Here is a 3513-nt window from a genome sequence, read left to right as displayed (position 1 = left end):
ACACGGAGAGCGAGAGTGTGAGGGACACAGTGTGTACAATTACTGGAACACGGAGAGTGAGAGTGCGAGGGACACGGTGTGTACAATTACTGGAACACGGAGAGTGAGAGTGTGAGGGACACGGTGTGTACAATTACTGGAACACGGAGAGTGAGAGTGTGAGGGACACAGTGTGTACAATTACTGGAACACGGAGAGTGAGAGTGTGAGGGACACGGTGTGTACAATTACTGGAACACGGAGAGTGAGAGTGAGAAGGACACGGTGTGTACAATTACTGGAACACGGAGAGTGAGAGTGTGAGGGACAAGGTGTGTACAATTACTGGAACACAGAGAGTGAGAGTGTGAGGGACACGGTGTGTACAATTACTGGAACACGGAGAGTGAGAGTGCGAGGGACACGGTGTGTACATTTACTGGAACACGGAAAGTGAGAGTGCGAGGGACATGGTGTGTACAATTACTGGAACATGGAGAGTGAGAGTGCGAGGGACACGTTGTGTACAATTACTGGAACACGGAGAGTGAGAGTGAGAGGGACACGGTGTGTACAAATACTGGAACACGGAGAGTGAGAGTGTGAGGGACACGGTGTGTACAATTACTGGAACACGGAGAGTGAGAGTGCGAGGGACACGTTGTGTACAATTACTGGAACACGGAGAGTGAGAGTGAGAGGGACACGGTGTGTACAAATACTGGAACACGGAGAGTGAGAGTGTGAGGGACACGGTGTGTACAATTACTGGAACACGGAGACTGAGAGTGCGAGGGACACGGTGTGTACAATTACTGGAACACGGAGAGTGAGAGTGTGAGGGACACGGTGTGTACAATTACTAGAACACAGAGAGCGAGAGTGTGAGGGACACGGTGTGTACAATTACTGGAACACGGAGAGTGAGAGTGTGAGGGACACGGTGTGTACAATTACTGGAACACGGAGAGTGAGAGTGTGAGGGACACGGTGGGTACAATTACTGGAACACGGAGAGTGAGAGTGTGTGGGACACGGTGTGTACAATTACTGGAACACGGAGAGTGAGAGTGTGAGGGACACAGTGTGTACAATTACTGGAACACGGAGAGTGAGAGTGTGAGGGACACAGTGTGTACAATTACTGGAACACAGAGAGCGAGAGTGCGAGGGACACGGTGTGTACAATTACTGGAACACAGAGAGTGAGAGTGTGTGGGACACGGTGTGTACAATTGCTGGAACACGGAGAGTGAGAGTGCGAGGGACACGGTGTGTATAATTACTGGAACACGGAGAGTGAGAATGTGAGGGACACAGTGTGTACAATTACTGGAACACGGAGAGTGAGAGTGCGAGGGACACGGTGTGTACAATTACTGGAACATGGAGAGTGAGAGTGTGAGGGACACGGTGTGTACAATTACTGGAACACGGAGAGTGAGAGTGTGAGGGACACTGTGTGTACAATTACTGGAACACGGAGAGTGAGAGTGTGAGGGACACGGTGTGTACAATTACTGGAACACGGAGAGTGACAGTGTGAAGGACACGGTGTGTACAATTACTGGAACACGGAGAGTGAGAGTGTGAGGGACACGGTGTGTACAATTACTGGAACACGGAGAGTGAGAGTGTGAGGGACACGGTGTGTACAATTACTGGAACACGGAGAGTGAGAGTGTGAGGGACACGGTGTGTACAATTACTGGAACACGGAGAGTGAGATTGCGAGGGACACCGTGTGTACTATTACTGGAACACAGAGAGTGAGAGTGCGAGGGACATGGTGTGTACAATTACTGGAACACGGAGAGTGAGAGTGTGAGGGACATAGTTTGTACAATTACTGGAACACGGAGAGTGAGAGTGTGAGGGACACGGTGTGTACAATTACTGGAACACGGAGAGTGAGTGTGTGAGGGACACGGTGTGTACAATTACTGGAACACTGAGTGTGAGAGTGTGAGGGACACGGTGTGTACAATTACTGGAACACGGAGAGTGAGTGTGTGAGGGACACGGTGTGTACAATTACTGGAACACGGAGAGTGAGAGTGTGAGGGACATAGTTTGTACAATTACTGACTTGGCAGGTTCCAGAAACTTGTGAAAGTTTCTCAAAGTTCTATTTTCTGAGTTGTGTTCCGCCCATTAGGGTTTGGCACAATCTGCCGATTCACTATTAAATGCTCAGCATGAATTACAATGTGCTGATTCATCAGCAAGAAAGTGAATATAAGTCCACGCCTGGACCAGGAAACCACTGAATGATTGCAGTGGCACTGAGCTCACTGAAATCTGACAGCAGCGACCAAATCAACAGTCAGGATGACCACAAACGAAATGATTGTCCTCTATGAGGAACCCGGCCTCAGGGGCAAGAAGGAGCAATTTAGGGACAGTGTCCCTGACCTCGGGACAGTGATGTTCAGTGGCCGTGCTAGCTCCCTGAAGGTGGAAGGTAAACACTGGGTGGCATACAAGGAAAAGGACTACCAAGGAGAATTCATGGTATACGGAGACGGGAACCATGACGGTCTCGGCACCATGGACAAAAAGATTCAATCTTTGCGCCGGGTGAGTGAAGATTTACAAAACCCAAACATTGTTCTGTACCAGCACGTTAAATATGGCGGTGAAGAGCGCGACATCGACATCGAAGTTGAAGATCTGAAGTATGCTGGGTTCGATAATCTGGTTTCCTCCCATGAGGTGAAGGAAGGTGTCTGGATTCTGTATGAAGATGCCGGTTTCAAAGGCAGACGCGTCATCACCTTTAAAGGTGACAAATGGCCAGACTACCGCACACGTGGCTTGAATGACAAGATATCTTCACTGCGACCCTTGAAGAGTTCTGATGTTGAAGTGTGAAAACTCAGCTTGCGAAGAGTTTGAGCGGATCCATCGCATGCTGATCTGCTGCCCGCCCTCTGCTGATTGACTGTCCTTCCTTTACTAAACCCACGGTCTGCAGGAGAGAGAATCTGCATCGAGCATCTTTCACTGAATCCTCAACCAGCTCCCCCCCTGCAAACTGCTTCCAAATTGTTGTAACCCTGTGCCGCTGCTGATTGCTGGGTGTAGATTGGGTCTGTAACTTTGCTTGGCTCTGTCAGTTCATCACCAATCTAATAAAATCACAATGCTGCAAACGCATTGCCAATGTTTCCGTTTGGCTCATTTCTCCTATTCTTTGAAATCTGGGGTCTAGAAATTGGTCTCGGAACGGGCGGTATCGGCCGGGTCTCCCGGTGTGCGCCGCGCCCGATATTTAACTGCATTAAGTGTAATGGAACTAAATACCAGGCGCTGCACATAATCTACTCGGAAATGGTTGAAAGTGTGCGTTTAGATTGATGAGGTGCTGCAGTAAATCTTAAATAACAAGGTAGAGGTGAGGGTCAGAGAGGGAGAATTGAATGACTGGGAATTGCGGGAACCTGACCCTCCCGGCTGTTCCACCACATTCCCGAGGCAGTGCACCATCAGACTGATCCTCCTGAATTTATCCCGGTTATACACTTGCCTGCC

At 49.4% G+C, this 3513-nt stretch overlaps 1 protein-coding gene across 1 annotated transcript; it reads left to right on the top strand.

The window, feature by feature from the left end:
* Positions 1-2221: 2221 nt before the first annotated feature.
* Positions 2222-3155, top strand: LOC147092200 (epidermal differentiation-specific protein-like). Its single transcript, XM_085975629.1, has one exon. The coding sequence runs from the start codon at positions 2311-2313 to the stop codon at positions 2851-2853; it is 543 nt and encodes a 180-aa protein (XP_085831755.1). The 5' UTR covers positions 2222-2310; the 3' UTR covers positions 2854-3155.
* Positions 3156-3513: the final 358 nt, after the last annotated feature.

Source organism: Somniosus microcephalus, unplaced genomic scaffold (assembly GCF_052327205.1).
Source record: "Somniosus microcephalus isolate GS21.2 unplaced genomic scaffold, FLI_Smic_1.0 unresolved_chr2, whole genome shotgun sequence".
NCBI classification, from domain to species: domain Eukaryota; kingdom Metazoa; phylum Chordata; class Chondrichthyes; order Squaliformes; family Somniosidae; genus Somniosus; species Somniosus microcephalus.
Note: the sequence above shows the minus strand (reverse complement) of the source record. Positions and strands in the feature narration are given on the sequence as shown.